At 45.6% G+C, this 19,190-nt stretch overlaps 1 protein-coding gene across 3 annotated transcripts in view; it reads left to right on the top strand.

Annotated features, from left to right (window-relative positions):
• The window catches only part of LOC106574411 (rho GTPase-activating protein 6), a 106,788-nt gene that overhangs the window by 65,872 nt on the left and 21,726 nt on the right, over positions 1–19,190 (top strand). For all 3 annotated transcript variants that reach the window (XM_045697644.2, XM_045697643.2, XM_014150284.3), the window contains exons 2-3: positions 16,554–16,713; positions 18,781–18,852. In XM_045697644.2, coding sequence (XP_045553600.2) covers positions 16,554–16,713; positions 18,781–18,852 — 232 coding nt within the window. The remainder of the gene's footprint in view (positions 1–16,553; positions 16,714–18,780; positions 18,853–19,190) is intronic.

The raw sequence follows: 19,190 nt of genomic DNA, 5'->3' as shown, positions 1-19,190 counted from the left end.
CAGGAACTTTGCAGAGGTTGCATCACCAAACATCAGACTAAAATCTTGCTCAATCTGTAGACAAGATGGAATAAGTCAAGACAGAACAGTAAACATTATGGTGTGGCACTATCGTCATGTAATATATCACAGTCCTAATTAGACTGTTGTAGAACAGAAAACAATTGTCCTGACAGTTTCAAGGCAAGGCAGTTGAAGATCCACATACCATTCCTGATATGTCTTGGAATCTTGGAAACGCTGTGAATATTTCAGAGAACTTCACTGGGTCATGAACCATCTTTTGGCTATAGGCAAAGGTCTGCTTCATCTTCTCCTTTACAATTGCTTCATCAGCTGTATGCTTCATCAGTGCAATGGCCTTACAACACATGCTTTCTGTTGTTTGACAGTTTTCCTCTCTGAAGGGGTCTCTATCAGCTTGTGGACCACCTGTAACATGATGAAACTTTTACAGATTACTGGGTTTGTCTGCTCTATACAAGTATACAATATTGTGTCATAAGATATGAAAAACAAGGCTCGGAAACTCTGCAACGATGGCCATGCAGTTATGTCACCAGATGGAAAGTAGGATTTATTTGACTCAGAAACAGAATTAATACTAAGAAATAAGAGTAAGAGGCTAAGAAACACTTGTTTATACAGATGTTCACATACAATTATTCTCTGGTCATGTGTCATGAATGAGACTAACTACAATCAGAATCACTTACACGCCAGTGACTGATGCATGGTCTTCTGTCGTACCTCTGATGCATCCCTTTGAACAAATTTCAATCTCCATGCTAGATATCCACTCCCATCTTCTGCACTGTAATAATGCTCCTAAAGCGCACTGTAATAATGCTCCTAAATGTCTTCATATTCATTTTTATCCTTAAAACTATAGATGTGCCCATAGATGACAGGTCTGCCCCTCGCAGTGCAGAACTTAACTGGGCTTTTATACCACCAGAGTTGAGCTTAGGAGAGATGGCAGAGATGGTGGGCCTAGAGACATGTTAACAGATATTTAGTTTAAATTAAAACATCACCCAACATTAAAACAACAATTTAAATATTGACATTCTGAAAAAAATGTAAGGTGTAAGAGTACCAGAGAGTTAAAAAGGTTAGACTTTGTTTTTAATGTACTTACACAACCAAACTTGCTCCTAGGATCGGCCAGGTATGGGAACAAGGCAATGATGCCCTTCAAGTTTGGCATTTGTTAAAACTGGAAATTTGCAGTACTTACATGAGATAGACGATTATTCTCAGCTGTCTTTGTTGTAGCAGGACTCTGCTGCAATATAATGGTGTCATCGGAGTCCCCCTCTTTGTCTCCACTGTATTTTGATAAGGAGCTGCTTGCAGAGGAGCTCAACGAATCTAGAAATCATGTTAACATTTAACTGGTGTGATTAACACTAATTATAACACAATTTAGGTGGAAACATCCATTATTATGATTAGAGGACTTTTGTTAATGACAAGCGGAATGCAAAAATGTAACATTTTGAATTGATTAGGCCAATTACTGTTCTAAAAGGGGTGGGAGAGGTGAGCACAGAAACAAAGATCATTTTAAAATATCAAAATGAGAAATGAAATCAGCAGATATATCGGCTTGTCTCACATATTCAGAACGTGTTAGGCTAGCCAGGACTGTATGGATGAATGTGAAGCTCAAAGCTAATAAGCAACTCACCATCAGGATTTGGGTCTTGTGGTATACAAATCTCCAGCACTTCAAGGTCTTGTTTCTTTAGAAGAAACTCAAACACCTCCTCATCAACTTCAGTCTTCAATTCATCATAGACTTTTAAGTCCAAGGTTGGAATGTCAAATTTATTGGCAACTGTGAAGACAAAATAAGATTGCACAACCTTATTGATTAAATATGTTGTGTATTTTTTGAGAAAAAAACAGATCAGAAGACAGAAATCAAGAGGTCATCTTTATGTGAACATCGTAACCCCAAAACTGACTTAGTGCTCCTTTCCACGTCAATTCCAATTATACGCAGTCTACAGCCTGTGTACTACTGAGATGAGCATAATTAGACAACTCCCAATACATAAACCAATCTTTGACTGATCTGTGATTTGGGGAGGCGCAAGTTTGCTTTGTATTCATTATCAGCAAGGTAATCGGCAATCAGTTTGACAGTAAATATAAAGTAAGTATATTTAAAGTGTGCCAGTATAAGTATGTTGTTCCTGTAACGGTTGTCTTCATGAATGGACCAAGGCGCAGCAGGTATGTGAATACTCATGGTTATTTTATTACCAAAAAAAGAGTAAAGCATCCACTTGAAAAAACAATGACGGTGACAACAGTAGCAGTTTTACAGGCTATACACGCAGTGTAAAAACAACTACCCACAAACCCAAGTGACAAACATACTCCTACATATATGACTCCCAATCAGGAACAACGATCCCCAGCTGTTCCTGATTAGGAGCCACAAGACCAACACAGAACACAAGACTGCCACGTCCTGACCCCAAAACTACAACAACAGCTCCATCTGCTGGTCAGGACGTGACAGTACCCCCCCCTCAAGGTGCAGACCCCGGAATGCACCTAACAATGAAAAAACACCAACAAACAAAAATCCCCAACAAAACCCATAAACAATAACCCCTAAACAATAAGGGAGGGAAGGGAGGGTGGCTGCCGTCAACGACGGCACTGTGCTACACCCTCCCTCCCCAACCCACCTATCCTGGAGGTGGCTCCGGTGCAGGACGTGGACCCTGCTCCACCCTCGGCGTCGCCCACTTTGGTGGAGCCGATAGCTGCACCAGGCAGACGGACCCCTCGAGCCGGGCCGGAGGACAGGAGGGCCCTTCGGGCTGGGCCGGGGAACAGGAGGGCCCCTCGGGCTGGGCCGGGGGACAGGAGGGCCCCTCGGGCTGGGCCGGGGGACAGGAGGGCCCCTCGGGCTGGGCCGGGGGACAGGAGGGCCCCTCGGGCTGGGCCGGGGGACAGGAGGGCCCCTCGGGCTGGGCCGGGGGACAGGAGGGCCCCTCGGGCTGGGCCGGGGGACAGGAGGACCCCTCGGGCTGGGCCGGGGAGCAGGAGGACCCCTCGGGCTGGGCCGGGGAGCAGGAGGACCCCTCGGGCTGGGCCGGGGAGCAGGAGGACCCCTCGGGCTGGGCCGGAGAGCAGGAGGGCCCCTCGGGCTGGGCCGGAGAGCAGGAGGGCCCCTCGGGCTGGGCCGGAAGGCATGCGGGCCCCTCGGGCTGGGCCGGAAGGCATGCGGGCCCCTCGGGCTGGGCCGGAAGGCATGCGGGCCCCTCGGGCTGGGCCGGAAGGCATGCGGGCCCCTCGGGCTGGGCCGGAAGGCATGCGGGCCCCTCGGGCTGGGCCGGAAGGCATGCGGGCCACTCGGGCTGGGCCGGAAGGCATGCGGGCCACTCGGGCTGGGCCGGAAGGCATGCGGGCCACTCGGGCTGGGCCGGAAGGCATGCGGGCCACTCGGGCTGGGCCGGAAGGCATGCGGGCCACTCGGGCTGGGCCGGAAGGCATGCGGGCCACTCGGGCTGGGCCGGAAGGCATGCGGGCCACTCGGGCTGGGCTGGAAGGCATGCGGGCCACTCGGGCTGGACCGGAAGGCATGCGGGCCACTCGGGCTGGGCCGGAGGGCAGGAGGACCACTCGGGCTGGACCGAAGGGCAGGAGGACCACTCGGGCTGGACCGAAGGGCAGGAGGACCCCTCGGGCTGATCCTGACAGGCCGGGCACCCTGGCAGATCAGGGCAGGCGGGCACCTCTGGCAGAACCGGGCAGTCCGGCCACTCTGGCAGAACAGGGCAGTCCGGCCACTCTGGCAGAACAGGGCAGTCCGGCCACTCTGGCAGAACAGGGCAGTCCGGCCACTCTGGCAGAACAGGGCAGTCCGGCCACTCTGGCAGAACAGGGCAGTCCGGCCACTCTGGCAGAACAGGGCAGTCCGGCCACTCTGGCAGAACAGGGCAGTCCGGCCACTCCGGCAGAACAGGGCAGTCCGGCCACTCCGGCAGAACAGGGCAGTCCGGCCACTCCGGCAGAACAGGGCAGTCCGGCCACTCCGGCAGAACAGGGCAGTCCGGCCACTCCGGCAGAACAGGGCAGTCCGGCCACTCCGGCAGAACAGGGCAGTCCGGCCACTCCGGCAGAACAGGGCAGTCCGGCCACTCCGGCAGAACAGGGCAGTCCGGCCACTCCGGCAGAACAGGGCAGTCCGGCCACTCCGGCAGAACAGGGCAGTCCGGCCACTCCGGCAGAACAGGGCAGTCCGGCCACTCCGGCAGAACAGGGCAGTCCGGCCACTCCGGCAGTTCAGGGCAGTCCGGCCACTCCGGCAGTTCAGCGCAGTCCGGCCACTCCGGCAGTTCAGCGCAGTCCGACCACTCCGGCAGTTCAGCGCAGTCCGACCACTCCGGCAGTTCAGCGCAGTCCGGCGACTGTTGACTGGCGGGCAGCTCCGACGACTGTTGACTGGCGGGCAGCTCCGACGACTGTTGACTGGCGGGCAGCTCCGACGACTGTTGACTGGCGGGCAGCTCCGACGACTGTTGACTGGCGGGCAGCTCCGACGACTGTTGACTGGCGGGCAGCTCCGACGACTGTTGACTGGCGGGCAGCTCCGTTGACGACTGTTGACTGGCGGGCAGCTCCGTTGACGACTGTTGACTGGCGGGCAGCTCCGTTGACGACTGTTGACTCCTGATGCGTGGGGCAGGTATTGGACGTACCAGCCTGGAGACATGCACCTCCATGCTAGTGTGTCTAGCGGGAAACACCGGACCGAAAGGGCGCACTGGCGGTCTTGAGTGCAGGGTTGGCATCACCCCTTCCGGCTCGATGCTCCCCTTGCCCTGGCACCTGCGGGGCGCTGGTACTGGGCGCACTGGGCTGTGCGTCCGTATAGGCGAGATGGTGCGCACCTCAGCGTAACATGACGCCCTCCACCTCGTACGCACCTCCCTGTAGTCACGGGTAGCTGGCTTACGGCTCTTCCCTGGCCTGGCCAAACTACCCGTGTGCCCCCCCAAAAAAAAATCTTGGGGCTGCCTCTCGGGTTCCCTCAGCTCCCTTAACTTGTCCGCCCAGAATTTTCTCTCGTCCTGCCAGGTCCATTCTTCCATTTCCTTCTCCTGTGGCTTCCTCCTCTTCTGCTGCTTGGTCCTTTGGTGGTGGGTAGTTCTGTAACGGTTGTCTTCATGAATGGACCAAGGCGCAGCAGGTATGTGAATACTCATGGTTATTTTATTACCAAAAAAAGAGTAAAGCATCCACTTGAAAAAACAATGACGGTGACAACAGTAGCAGTTTTACAGGCTATACACGCAGTGTAAAAACAACTACCCACAAACCCAAGTGACAAACATACTCCTACATATATGACTCCCAATCAGGAACAACGATCCCCAGCTGTTCCTGATTAGGAGCCACAAGACCAACACAGAACACAAGACTGCCACGTCCTGACCCCAAAACTACAACAACAGCTCCATCTGCTGGTCAGGACGTGACAGTTCCATAGGATATTGTGTGAAATTTGAAACTTTTCACTCACCACAATCCAAAAAGGATTTGAAGGTCAGTTGCCCCTCATAACAAATGTACTTCTGACAATCCCTGTACTTCACGCCTACAGCCTGCATCCTTGATGACAAGAAAAAAAGTTAATTTAAATTGCATTAACACAAATATGCCAAAATTACAAGAGAGCAGTGCTCTGTTTAGAGTAAAACACACGGGTTGCATCGACCTGCCTGGCGCTAAATACTGTCTACTAACAGCTTTCTTTTCACAGTAAAACGCACATGTCTTACCGACCAAATAGGAACTAAAAATTGTCTAGCTCTAAAGTTCAGAGTAAAACGCAGGTGTTGCACCGACCAAACTGCAGCTAAAAATCGTCAACCGGTAACAGCTCTAAAGTTCAGAGTAAAATGCACGTGTCACACCGACCAAACTGCAGCTAAAAACTGTCTAATAGCTCTAAATTTAGTTAAACACACATGTAGCACAGACCAACTGCCGCTAACTGTCTGCTAACAGCTCGCTTTTCAGAGTAAAACACATGTTGCACTGACTAACCTGCTGGCAGTAGTCAGTAAAGTCAGCTAGCTTCTGATAATAGCTAATACCGCTCTGTTGAACATTTAAAGCAGGTGATGCACCGATCCACCGGGCGTACATACTGTCCATAAACCACTAAAAATGATATAACTTAATGTTACTATAGCTAGCTAGCTAATTAGCTCTAGCTAGATTCTCACATTAGCATCTGACTATGCAAATCGTGCAGTAACAGTAAGCCTACACTACAATGCTAGCTAGCTGTAATGTTGCTCAACATTTTCAATTTGCACACAAAGTTAACCAATAACAGTGAACTTACCTGGAATTCTAATTAAGTTTAGAAATGAAGAAATTCTGTGGTTCTGTGAATGACTTCTGATGTTCGGCGGATCCTCGCTCTCGATCTGTCCACTCTTTCCATTCGCGAAACACTTGCAAATGGACAGTGGCGGCAAAATCTAAATTTAACCAACATTAGTGGGCGTGGTCATGCTGTTTTACTCCAATAGCATTGAATCTGTATTTGTGCTCCCTCTAGCGGCCGCTGGTAATAATTACACTCTAAAATTATTTAATTTGACTACTCGAGAGGAAAATAACTTTAACTCCGGAAAAAACACTCTTCAGTTTTTGTGCATACCTCGAGTAACAAGCGCTTGAGTATGAAGCAAAATCAATCAACCTATGTGTCAGGGAACCTACATAAGCTGTCTTAAAGTGGGACTATTAGGACTTTAGGGTTTCCTCCCTCCAGTCAATAAATATGTGTACATCCTACTATAATGGTGGCTTTAAAGGGGAATGGCACTGCCCTGGCTGCCTTAACTCAGGAGCTTCTAGCTGTGTAGATTAGAAGCAGCAAATGAGGGGAGATGGAATACTTTCTGCAGCTGTGGAGCCTTTGAAAAAGGACTGTACCTTATATGACCAGTGGCCAATCAGTGTGCAGCTCCCAGGGCAGAGGTCAGAGATGTATGCCGACTTTGAAACACAATAGGCTGCGATATGCATGTGTTCAGCAAAGAGAGAGAGAGAGAGAGAGAGAGAGAGTGTTTGGTTGTGTATGCATGAAAAGATATGTGCGGCCGTCCGTGTGAATGTGCTTGTGTGTGAACCAGAGAGATTTTTCGATTATACTCGTTATCGTTTTGATTGTTCTGTGATTAGTCAAAGTATTTTGACACAGGTGCTTTTGCGTATGATATGCACGTATTCGACTACATCATATTTACTTTGAGACATTGACAGGCCCACAAGAGAAAATGGAGACATTCTTAACGTGAGCTATAATAGTAAAAAAATAAAAACATAACAAATTATGTTTTCAAGGTTTCCTGATTCAGGGCCAAATCCTAACTGGAGAAATGCGTGTGTAGCTCAGACGTTTGTGTAAATCATGCATTGATGTCAATGGGAGCTTGGCACGGAAATTCAAGTTACTTACGTGGATCTCCAGGGAGGAACTCAGCCATCACTGTCTACCCAGCTTCTAGTGGACTAATGAAAGAAATACCAAAAGATTGTTTTTCGTTGGTATTTTTCCTCAACATTATGCATCAATTTCCCTAAAAGACACAGGTCCCTGACAGTCTATGCAGTGGTGAAAACGGGGCAACAAAGAGTAGTCATGCTATGTTGTAGCAATATGTATCCATTCATTGACCCTTGACATTGAATAAGGAGATGTGAGAACATACAGTCACAATTTGTATGTATTTTTGATGTTTATGGCTACCACTTTTCAAGTTTTGAAACTAATACCCAGCGCCACACACTTCTTTGCATTCCTGCCTCACATTTACGTGTTTGCTGGGACATCTTCATCTTTTGTTATTGTGCGGCCATTCGGAGGTCGCAACTACTTCTTCAGAAGGCTCCAAATCACCAAGAGTCGAGGAAAGGTCTGCCTTCCCCTCTAGCTGTAATCACGCAGCAGCACTCAAGTAAAATTGCACATTTAAAATGGCACATTATTCCACATATTTCCCCCAATTGACTAATCATTGAAAGCTCTGCATATGGTATTGGAATCATTAAGGGTGTTCGTTAGCTCACTGCGCTGTTGATCTCTAAAGCTAGAGTATTTGCCTGCTGGCATGCATGGGAGATTACACACATTCTTTGGCGGTGGTGATCTCGGCTGTAGGGGAAGAGAGAGCAGGGAGCGCTTGCACCAGAGCCCCTTAGTGTTCGGGCTGGTTGGCTGGATGGACAGGGGGATGGGGAAGAAGACAGAAGGAAGGAGAGAGAGGGGAGTGATCTTGGGTCATGCTGAATAGAGCAGTGGGAGGAGGTGTGGTTTAGTTGTACATGAGGTTATATGATTATAATATATGACACACACACACACACACACACACACACACACACACACACACACACACACACACACACGGGCCACTCGCACACACATAAAGTTATAGCTGAAGGAAAACGTTACAGTACTTAACTTACACTAATAAAACTTTACAGTAATAAACCATTCTGTGATTGAATTTGTCAGTAGAAAAATAGGGCCAATGTGTTTTTGATTTAATTGAACCCATGTTGTCTTACTGGCCTGACTGGGGTAATGTCTACAACCTCTCCTTAACAGTCACATTTGCTTGATACCAGAGTTGTTTTGGTTCTATACTGTATACGTTATGTAACAATGATGTCATCTATACCCTCAACCTCAAGGGTTGAACTCAGTTACCCTAATGCACACATTCTTATGTCGTTACAGTTTTAAGTTGGTGCTACCCAAATGTCTTCAAAATAATCTACCTAATCTATCTACCCCCTCCACTTGATTAGCAAGCAAGCATGTTGGTTACGAGCTGGAGCATGTGTGTTGTCACAGTCCCACATATTTGCAAATTAGAATAGTACATTGGATGCACACCATCCCCTGAAACACTAAATATTTTGTAATTGTTGATTAGACCAGTGGTAGTTACCTCACCTGCTTCACCGTGGTTATTTTGCAGTGAATATTGTCTCTCCCTGACAGCCATGCTCGAGATGAGATGAAGGCTCACAATTTATGTGCTAGGATAGTTAGGCATGTTTTTGCTTCTTACTGAATGTTTATGATATATGATCGTCCTCATTAGCCCCCCAGTTGTCTTCTGATAACTTGACTTTTGCTAGGTGACGTATCAGGATGTTTCCCCGGGCTATTTTCTCTCAGCCAGCGAGACGGATGGACCGCGGCAGGTGGAGGGGTCCATCAATCCTTTGTCTCTGACAGGCCAACCAGAGTTTAGCTAGCCCAGTGGCGCTGTAATTACAAGCAGATGTTAGCCTTGGTGTGGTTCCAGCGCTACACGAGTAATCCATTACCCCGTTAGAGTCAACGGGACTTGTAAAACAAAAACATAAAGAGTAAAAACAATGAGGTAAAAAGGAACATTCCTTTGCTGCAATCTCTTAACACATCTCCCTCTTTTAAACAAAAATATTTTTTCCTGGGCCACGTTATCAGGCGGTATCCCTATGCAAAATTGGGATTGGGAGGCCTATTTGGGATTGGGATGTTTCGTCCTCAGATGTGCGATGTGCTATCCTCATCTGAGAGGGTTGGAGAGCCGACCGTCATTTTCAAAGGGAACAGATGTTGCCGTTAGTTACATGTGCGGACCGAGTGCATTTTCCTCCATTGAGATTATTATTTTTTTGTATTAATGGAGCCCAAGGGCCCAAGGGCCTGTCCTCTCTCTGTGGTGTGGATATGTTTGTGTTGGGTTGTTTTAAGGTTTGTTTTTACATGAATTGGATTCTATTTAATAATACCACATAGAATACACGCGCAGTAACAATGGATTTAGAAACTTAGAGGGGCGAGAGTTGATGACAGGGACGTCAGCTGTCACTGATTTCATCCGTTCACGATCACATTCGCATGGGGTTGTTGTTATAATAAGAAATCCTCAAATGAGGTCTGTAGCATACTGGTCAGTGGTGCAAGAAAGGTTGAGCAAAAGTTCACTTGGCAATATGAGGTGGTTGTCTTATTGTATGATGTATACAGCTCCTTTAATACTCTGTATAACGAGTGATAGCCTACTGTACCTTTTAGCATAAGAAACCATCACGTTGTTTCAAATGTTCCTGTAGATGGATCAAATTGGTTCATTTGCAAGGTTTGGATTCTCATTCTAAAGTTTGACTTCACATGATTCTGTACAGGCATGTGCATATGAAACCACTTGAAAGGGACCAGAGCGGTGCCAATAACCTATTATTGTCCTGGCATAAGCGAGGTTACGCATCGGCCCGCTGCAGTAGAGGCTGCTGAGGGGAGGACGGCTCATAATAATGTCTGGAACGGTGCGAATGGAATGGCATTAAACCTTGTGTTTGATGTATTTGATACCATTCCACCTATTCCGCTCCAGCCATTACAATGAGCCCACCCTCCCCAATTAAGGTGCCACCAACCTCCTGTGGCCCACTAATTCATCTGACTGGTGAATTGCTTAGTTAGGTTCAGAGCATGCTGCATTGTTTGTTTGCTGTGGTTTAATGGGTGATGTGGTGATATTTTGTCCTGCAACCAACACTATGGACATGTGTTGTCAATACAGTCATATCAGAGGATTCCTATTCAAGTTAACATTATTTTTATACACTCTCACCCATTGAAATAGAATGACTAGAATGGTCGTTCAAGTCGACATTCCCGCGGCCATATTGAGTGTACCTCTATTTCTATGCTCTCACCTATAGGCTTTGACTGTGTGTTGATCCCTAGAGTGACATCCTACACCTCAGTTCTGGGCCCAGGTTCTTCTGGTCCTTTGGATCAGATGAATGTGTTCTCAATTAAAGCAGTAGGTTTGTACCCGCCAGGGTCTTAATAAAATGAATCTAATAGAGAGAGAGGAACATGTTGTCTTTGGCAGAGTGCCAACCAGGGCTATTGTGTCTTCCCAACTTTAAATTTACAGATTTTCATGCAGACGGCGTGTTATGAAAATCACCACGAAATGTTCGATTGTATGATGTAGTTGAAATTACTGTGCAGTTAACTACTGCTGATGGTTGCTGAGTTGTTGAAGATGATTTTAGGTCATTGCATTTAGCTGAGAAATGAGAGAGAGCGGATGGAACATTCAAGTTGGTCCTGTAATATGAAAACATGCTCATTGATTCAACTGATGATGCACTTTCTTTACTATATGTCCATTCAGTGAGATCAGTAGCGTGTGCAAGTTTAGCGATTGAGCATTCGTTCGAGGGTTGCCATGGTGATGTTTTCTGCATATCCCGGAACACTTGAGGCTCTGTGTATACGTTGCCATGGAAACAAACATATTCTTTTGCTTCAATTTGTGCAATTTGTCCTCGCTCATTGAACAGATTTAAAAAGGCGCATACGCCCACCTTATTAGCCGAGCCATCCCAAAGCTATTTGGAAAAGGGCTGCCCTGACAAACAGTAACACTCCCACACAATACATCACATAGGTATCTTGGAGAGAACAGAACCTTTAGGTTGAATATTGTCATGAGTCAATCGATTTTTTTCAGCTCGGATTTGAGAGTCTGGAATAGCCATGATTAGATTAAGATGTTGATCCTCCCTCTATACATTCTATACTTTGTTTAACGAACTGTCAGTCTGCCTTAAGGCATTATTGTAGACGTGTCCTGTAAATCACAGTACAGTAATAGCCTACCCTACATGACAGTCATTGGTATGCTACAGTTAACCTTTCTTCTTGCGAGACCTTCACACTTTTCAAAGAAATTGAATTACATAAGCCAAATTGTTAAGTGATGTGATTAGTCACAGCAGCATGGCAACCTGAATAAGATTATAGTTAGATAACAGGAAGTGTTTTCAAGCACATCATCTGATGATTGGTTGAATAGAGATGTTCAAAGCAAATGGAATTACTCGATTGCAGTACACAACCGTTTTACAATTCTATTCTCATCCCGCTATTGAAACAAGCTCAAACATGATTGACACCTATGACAATGCGCTACTGAAAGGCAAGGTAAGAGTCAACTTGCATACAGTAAGCTTATTATTTCAGCTCAATGCAATTGGCAAGGAAGTTGAATTGATTTCCTGATTTCACTGGGAAATCAAATGGAATTGATGTGTTGAGGACAACTCATTCTGAGTGACAATCTGTACTAGTCCTATTAGCAGTATCTCTGGCCATGAGGTCTACCTGTGTAAAGGGTAAACATGTTTTCAGGCGCAGAGTGGATATGATAATATGTGAGTAGTGGAAAAAGAGATGTTTAAAACACACTAAGAGTGTGGAGGGAGGCAGCCTGGTCAGACCCTGTCTTTCGATAATGAGAAGGCCATGTGTGGAGGACAGTGTGGGCCCCAGAGCTCGGGGGTGGAGCAGGAGTTGAGATGGTTAACAGGTTTGGGAGATGTAGTTCCTAGTCAACTGTAGTCCTTAGCCAAGTGTGAAAACAGCGATTATGAAACTGACCAATTTTGATTGGTTCTCTGGCAAAGGTTTACAGTACGTACAGCGGAGAGGATAACATTGGACACGATCATTTTTCTTCCTGAGGTTAAGGGAGCAGCCATAGTAGATATTTGACCCCTTGTCTCTGACAAGCATGTTGAATTGTTTTGTAACAAATTGTGTACACTAAGCACTGTCAAAGTCAACTGGCTTTCCTGTTTACTGTATTGTAAATGTGCTCACAGAGACTAGAGTTAAGAGTCTGAAGAGAACTCCCAAGTGGTGAGGAGGGAGCAGCATTTCTGAGGTACCAGCGTTCCATAGCCATTCCATACATGATCCATAGATGGACTCGGGGGAATTGGAGCTCAGCCATCGCATTCAGCCCCCCTGCCAAGTCTAACAGCTCAAGAGAGTAGCAGCCCCTGCTTTTCCAGCTGTCCCCCCCCCCTCCCCCTTCAACCGCAGAGTCCCCCTTCCCTTCACCCCTTACGGCTGTGTGTGTGCAACCAGTGGAGGGGACTGGAACGGAACGAGCTCCCTGCCACCACCAGTGAAGTGGGGAACTCACAACAACACTGCTGTGGTTTCATCCACACAGGGCTAGACGCTAACGACTAACTGTTGGAGCGAGTGCATCTGGCTGTTCCTCTGCATGCTCGTTAGCTAGGAAGTATCAGGGCGGGTGAGATGCCTCTGTCCTCTTAGTACAGCTGTGTGGTTCTTCTATTTCCACCTCCTTGTTTTTCACTGTTCTGGTGGATGATGCTGTTGTTCCTCTCTGCTGGCTGGGGCGTTTTGGAAGCACAAGGTGGGTATTGTTGTACCTTTAAGCAGGAGTGAATTCAAAGTTGTTGCACAAAACTAGGCTTGCATAAGAACAAATTACAAGCTAAATGAAGTTCTATGACGTACTAAGGCCAGTTCAAGGAGGACTATGTGTGTGTGTGTGTGTGTGTGTGTGTGTGTGTGTGTGTGTGTGTGTGTGTGTGTGTGTGTGTGTGTGTGTGTGTGTGTGTGTGTGTGTGTGTGTGTGTGTGTGTGTGTGTGTGTGTGTGTGTGTGTGTGTGTGTCAGATTTAAGACTTGTGGGCCAGCTAGTGACCACTCTGCAGAGCTGCCTCCAGAACAAGATTCATGATGAAAAATGCTGACCTGCTCTGATCTCTGGCTAATACATCAGTACTCTATCTCTGTCCTCTCTCTTCACCAGCTTGTAGGGATGACAGAGGGGAATGTAGAACCATAGACCCAGGGATTGAGGTGATTTATGAGTTCATCATGAAGCTCTTTTTGAGTTGACTGCTAGTCAAGCCATCCACTCTCGTTCCTCCCCTTTCCCTAACCTGCCATATACAATACTGTCCGCTCCGCTATGTATATATACTGTATATACAGTGGGCTCCAAAATTACTGACACCCCTGACTGGCAATGCACAAACAATACTTAAAAATATATAAACAATATAATTTTAGAGAGAAACTCAAAATACCAACATGTGAAAAATACTGTACTTTATTAATGTTTCAATGGAACCCAACAAAATCATTTATTGATTTAATTAAAAATCAATGTCCTCCAAATCAAGGTTTCACAATTAAGGGCACCCTTAAATATTATTGTAAATAACATATACCAAAATTAAACCAGGAATTAAATTCCACTTATTTAAGTTTATCTAAGTGTTAAGGAACTATATTGAGCCATAACATCACTTCTTTTTTCACTAGGGTATAAAAATGAGGTAACACGCATGCAATATCCCTTTGTCATCCAACACCATGAAGAAAAGAAAAGAACTGGCAGTTCAAAAGGGACAGATGGTCGTAGACCTTCATAAATCTGGTAACGGCTACAAGAAGATCCACAAACGATTGAATATACCACTGAGCACTGTCAGGGCAATTGTAAAAAAAAATCATAAGATATGGAACAGTTGAAAACCTCACAGGTAGAGGACGCAAATGCATTTTGCCCCACAGGATAGGGAGGAGGATCGTGAGAGAAGCAACAAATCCCCCAAGAATCACCGTGAAAGAATTGCAGGCCACCTCCACAACCACAGGCTCTTTGGAAGGCTTGCCAGAAGAAAGCCCTTAATGACCCCAAGACACAGACACAAGCGCTTGGAGTTTGCCAAACGTCATTTAAATTATGATTGGAAGAAGGTGCTCTGGTCAGATGAGACCAAAATTGAACGTTTTGGTCAGATACAGCATTGGCATGTTTGGCGTCAAAACAGAGATGCATACAAGGAGAGGCACCTCATACCCACGGTGAAATATGGTGGTGGGTCATTGATGTTTTGGGGCTGTTTTAATTCCAGAGGTCCAGAGGCACTGGTTAAGATTGATGGCATAATGAATTCCACCAAGTATCAGGCAATTTTGGCTGACAATCTGGTTGCCTCTGCCAGAAGGCTGAGTCTTGGCCATATGTGGACTTTCCAACAAGACAATGACCATAAACATACCTCAAGATCCACACAGAAATGGTTCTGTGACAACAAAATCAATGTTCTGCCATGGCCATCTCAGTCGCCGGACCTCAATCCAATCGAAAACCTGTGGGCTGAGTTGAAGAGGGCAGTTGATAAGCGCAAACCCAAGAATGTGAAGGATCTTGAAAGGCTCTGCATATTGGAATGGTCCAAAATACCTCCAAATGTGTTCCTTAACCTTGTCAAACATTACAGGAAAAGACCATGCTGTTGTCCTTGCCAGAGGTGGTGGCACTAAGTACTAAATGAGGAGTGCCAATAATTATGAAACTTTGATTTTGGTGAAATGTATTTTGTATTAAATAATTGTATGATTTTGGTGGGTTCCATTGAAACATGAATAAAGTACATTATTTCTCACGTTGGTATTTTGAGTTTATCTCTATAATTATATTGTTTATATTTTTTTAAGTATTGTTTGTGCATTGCCAGCCAGGGGTGCCAGTCATTTTAGGGCCCACTGTATATACCGAGTGGCATAGCGGTCTAAGGCACTGCATCTCAGTGCTAGAGGCGTCACTAAATAAAATAAAATCAAAGTTTATTTGTCGCGTGCGCCGAATACAACAGGTGTAGACCTTACAGTGAAATGCTTGCTTACAGGCTCTAACCAATAGTGCAAAAAAGGTATTAGGTAAAGAAATAAAACAACAGTAAAAAGACAGGCTATATACAGTAGCGAGGCTATAAAAGTAGCGAGGCTACATACAGACACCGGTTAGTCAGGCTGATTGAGGTAGTATGTACATGTAGATATGGTTAAAGTGACTATGCATATATGATGAACAGAGAGTAGCAATAGTGTAAAAGAGGGGGTTGGTGGGTGGTGGGTGGGACACAATGCAGATAGCCCGGTTAGCCAATGTGCAGGAGCACTACAGGCACCCCGTGATTGGGAGTCCAATAGGGCGGCGCACAATTGGCCCAGCGTCGTCCTGGTTTGGCCGGTGTAGGCCGTCGTTGTAAACGAGAATTTGTTCTTAACTGACTTGCCTAGTTAAATAAAGGTTACTCATATAGTTTGGGTATAATGTGTATATTTATGTTGTATACACATATTGAGAGCTAGTCTCATTATGTCGTCCCTGTTAAAATAAAGGTAAAAAAAGCCTAAACATCCATCAGCTTTACTGACCTGGGCTTGTCTTTCAAGTTAAGGAGTGCGCCTCTAGGACTCAGGCATAAAATGCTTTGGGTTGAGCTGTAGAGGTTTGAATCTAAGGACAATCTGTCCCGATACTGTAGCATCTGTTTGTGACGATAGTCGAGACTTGTCCATACCTTTCAAGGTGTTGCAACTTTACAAACAACCAGCCTTCGATCATTATGGGCATCACGGTCAATTGTAGTGATTGCAGACCCATTCTTCGAACAGAAAATATGACAACACGGTCAGGTTATGGTGACGGTATCAGCGATGAAAGTGGTAACAGTGGAGGTAGTCTTAGGGGCTATAACCAACTGTCAAGATAGCTATTTTAAATAAGAACAGCCGATGCTAGCCACTAGCTCCGGTAGCTAACAAATGTTCCTCTGCCGAGTGACAGAATAAAAATCTCTCCCCAGGGTGACTTCACCTGGAACAGCCTGTCAGGGCGGAGTGTACGGCTGACGCCGACGGCCATCCAGAGCCTTTCGGAGCTGGAGCGAACCTGGCTACAGGAGGTGGCCTTCAACAGGCTCCATCAAAACTATGACCTGGGCTGTCAGATCACCATCCCCAAAGGTAAAGAATCGAGGTGTTTTTGTGTGTGTGTGTGTGTGTGTGTGTGTGTAAATGTCCGTCTGTCTGTCTTCCTTTCTAGTCCGTCCATCCGCCTGTCCGTCTGTCTGTTCATGTGGCTAGTCAGTCTGTCCCTGTGCCAATGCTACAAGTATTTTCACAAACATATGCCATCAACATCCACCTTGGACCTCTCCGAGACCAACATCAAACTGTCTAGCAGACAACCGTGAACTTCCCCTCCACAGAGTGTGTTTGGGGAAGCTGTAAGCACTTATGATTTGAGATGTAAACCTCAGTACACATGTTTTCCTATACAGTACATCTAGAAGACTCTGGTTTGAACTTCCTGTCTTATGTAGTGTCAGTAAGACACTTACGCATGAAGATGTGTAGCCCTTTCCACTCAGTACCATAGAGCAGCAGGGCCGTAACCTGCTGCTCTGTTCTAAGTCATGCTCTGTGGAGAGCTGTATATTAGCCAGGGCGTGCATTCCAGTCAAAAGTTCTACCTCTCCCCCGGATGATTTAATGCGTTTGTCTGTGTTCCTTATGAATTCCAGAACCCCTCAGGCATGTGTTACTGAGATATTTCAGCACACTGACTGTGGGTTTTGTTTATCTTGCGCCTGGGGTTGGGTTAGCCGGTGTTTCGCTGAGGCCCGGAGATCCTTAAAAAAAATAGAGAAAAGAAAAGCAAATGGCTCGTTTCACGAGTCGTTGGAGTGGGGAAGAGAGAGAGGACTGGAGATTCCTGGGATTGCTGTCCAACTTTGCCGAGTCAACTGACAAGAATCCAAACCATTTCCTCTCACTCTCTCTCTCTCTCTCTCTCTCTCTCTCTCTCTCTCTCTCTCTCTCTCATACACCTTCCTCTCTCTTTCTTTCTGTCACACACTTACTGTCTCACGCTCCCTTTCTGTCATAGCATCTCTGTCTCATACCCCCCCGCTGTCTTTCTCCCGCTCCCTTTCTATTCTTCACTCTTGTTCTCTCATACTCTGTCTTTAGATATTCCATAACGATCTGTAGATATGTCGAAGCATAGTTTCTTAGCAACCTGTTCTGTGTACCTGTTCCAAGAACAGATTTGACTGAGTCAATGGGGAAAAAAACAATCCTTGTTAAGATTATAAACCAATCATTAAAGAGCATACCCACGGGGCACAGATCTCAATTTAACATCTATTCCACATTGGTTCAATGTAATTTCATTGAAATGACGTGGAAACAATGTTGATTCAACCAGTGTGTGCCCAGTTAATAACATCTCAACTGTTTTGAAGACAGATCAATCGACTGTTTGATTAGAGGTGCTCTGGCTATAGACACAGTTTTGAGGTATTTCTCCAATAAGAGTTCCAACCCCTGGTCCAAGCTGCCGGAGGTTTCCTGTGCATGAATCAAAGTTCTTGCTCAGAGTCATAGATCTTGTTGACAGCTGACAAAACACTTCTTTCCCTTCCTCATAACGATTCAGTCCTTTTCAAACTGAAACTCGTATTTGGATCCACACTAATTCAAAGCATGATGGGAAATTGTCCAAATAGTCCACAGCTGGTAATATATTTTCTTGTTAAGTGGTGTGCTGTAACCTTGATATAATAGTATAATAATATGCTATAAAATATATTTTACATTCTCTACTTTTCTCAGGGTTAAGTTTCACTTCCAGGATTGAGCTCAGGTGAACTGGAGCCCTGATTCCTTATTATAAAGTGGGTGGTTTGAGCCCTGAATGCTGATTGGCTGATTCCTTAATAATCCCTCTTCACAGGAAAGCCTGAGGATCAAGAGGAAATGAGAATGTCCTATGTTTCTTTCCTCTTGATCCTCTATTGATGAAACCACTGGACCAGAGGCTGGAGACACTCATCTGTCATCTTTATCGCTGCAGTGTTCTGATAACCAATGCTCTTTGAAGCCACTGACTTGATCATCTCCAAAATGGCCGACATACATGCTTATGAAAAAGATCACCTAATGTGAAAGCAGGTCATTGTGTGGATTGTTATCAGTGTGTACAGATAACTGACAGTTTTCATTATTTTCTTTATTTTTCTCTCTCAGATGGACAGAAAAGGAAGAAGTCGCTGAGGAGGAAGTTGGACTCTTTGGCGAAAGAGAAAAATAAAGATAAAGGTATATTGATGTGAAGCCCTCAACATGGTTATCACTAGTTACCACATTCACAAAATCATAAACCCTGCCCATTTCTTCAATTTATCTTGTTAAAATGTTATTTTAAACTTAACCTTAACCACACTGCTAACCTTATACCTAACCCTAACTTTAAATTAACCAAAAGCAATTTATTTTTTCAATTTTTCTTTATATAGCCAATTTCGACTTTGTGGCTTTGGTAACTAGTGGAAACCCCTCAACATGGTATTTTATGGAAAGACTAAGTGCTTTGTACTGTACATTTTCCTACTGTGACAAACTGGTCACATTAATATAACAGATCTCTAGGCTATGCA

This window comes from Salmo salar, chromosome 16 (genome assembly GCF_965601325.2).
Source record: "Salmo salar chromosome 16, fSalSal1, whole genome shotgun sequence".
NCBI lineage: Eukaryota > Metazoa > Chordata > Actinopteri > Salmoniformes > Salmonidae > Salmo > Salmo salar.
The sequence above is the reverse complement of the archived record's forward strand: the minus strand, read 5'-3'. Positions and strand labels throughout refer to the sequence as shown.